At 36.2% G+C, this 1,546-nt stretch overlaps 1 protein-coding gene across 2 annotated transcripts in view; it reads left to right on the top strand.

The window, feature by feature from the left end:
• Nucleotides 1–1,546, top strand: part of ATAD1 (ATPase family, AAA domain containing 1) — a 30,435-nt gene that overhangs the window by 22,642 nt on the left and 6,247 nt on the right. For both annotated transcript variants that reach the window (XM_006755850.2, XM_015558827.1), the window contains exon 8: nucleotides 1,188–1,238. In XM_006755850.2, the coding sequence (XP_006755913.1) occupies nucleotides 1,188–1,238 (51 nt within the window). The remainder of the gene's footprint in view (nucleotides 1–1,187; nucleotides 1,239–1,546) is intronic.

Genomic DNA, 1,546 nt, shown 5'->3' with positions numbered 1-1,546 from the left:
TTAGAGGGGAAGAGAGACAGAGACAGAGAGAGAGAGAGAGAGAGAGAGAGAGAGAGAGAGAGAGAGAGCTAGAGAGATAGAGAGAAAGAAACAATCGTTCAGTTGCCTTCTGTAGGCACCCTGCCTGGGGATCGAATCTGAAACCTTCAGATGCACAGGATAATGCTCCAACCAACTGAGCCATACTGACCAGGGATAAAGTTATACATTTAATATATTAATTTTGTGAGTTACCAAAATGAATTGTAATAGATTTACAAATTTGTTATAAATTCGAAGACTGTTAATGTAGAAACTGGGATTTTATAACCCTCTTTTCATTCTGTTTTGAGAGCATAGGGTAAATTTTTTTAATTGCGTAACTATGACATCAAAGAGTATGATTAACCTTACCTTAAAACTCCTCTCCAAGTTAAATGTTTACTTTAAAATAAAAAAGTAGTTTTTGGAGATCACCTGACACACCAAATTAACCCTCGTACGTAACAACCTTGAATTACAGAAACAGCAGGGTTTGTTGTGTTTTCCGGGTCATTTGATTTTATATTTGTCATCAGGTCTGATTTTTTTCAGTGGTTATGGAAATAGGGATGAGTTCAGCCATAATGATTCTTAAAAGCCTTTATACTTTCTATATGTAAGGCATTTTATACCAGCTTCTGTTCTCTGGTGTAATAGTAAGATGCATCATTGCGGGGAGCATGCAGGCATATGAACAAATGTGCTATCAGCACTAAATAAAATTCACTCATGTAAATTAGTCAGCATGGAAGTTATATGTTGAAATGGAGGAACTGAAGGGGTTTTGTTTGCCATCTCTCCAATTACTGGTAAAAATGTTATGGCAGTGGTGTTTTCAGAAGTTTTCTAAATGAAGAAAAGGAGATTTACAGAGTAATAGAGGAAAGTCATTGGTAGTCATAGGTCGTCTACTCAAGAAATGTTTAAGGGCGTGTTTTCTGCCAGATGTTGTGCTACGCATTGGGGATTCAGAATAAGAAGATATAGTTGAGTAGGACAACCAAGACCTTGTTTCAGTCAGTAGTTTCTATGACCTCTGTCAGAGTTTCTGTCATTTCCTATAGGGATTGTCAGGTAATTTACCGGGAAGAAAGACGTATTAGGAAAACTAGTTGATTCCCCCCCCCCCTTTTTTTTAAAGCTAACTGGAAATTATCCTGTTTTAGGCTCTAAAACAAAGAGAAGCAATCCTGAAACTCATTTTGAAAAATGAAAATGTAAGTAAAAAATTACAATTTTTCTCTAACCTATAAATAACTCACTGTTTTCCAAGTATACAAGATATGTTTATCTATGTACAGAAATATAGGGATTTTGTTTTTTGTTTAATTGTAATGTATTTTAAAAATATATATATATTTTTTTTTTAGAGAGAGGGAGAGGGAGATAGGGATAGAAACATCAGTGATGAGAGAGAATTATTGATCAGCTGCCTCCTGCACGCCCCACATGGGGAATTGAGCTTGAAACCTGGGCATGTGCCTTCACCAGGAATTGAACTGTGACCTGGTTCATAGGTCAACCT

The sequence above is a fragment of the Myotis davidii genome, unplaced genomic scaffold (assembly GCF_000327345.1).
Source record: "Myotis davidii unplaced genomic scaffold, ASM32734v1 scaffold933, whole genome shotgun sequence".
NCBI classification, from domain to species: Eukaryota; Metazoa; Chordata; class Mammalia; order Chiroptera; family Vespertilionidae; genus Myotis; species Myotis davidii.
Note: the sequence above shows the minus strand (reverse complement) of the source record. Positions and strands in the feature narration are given on the sequence as shown.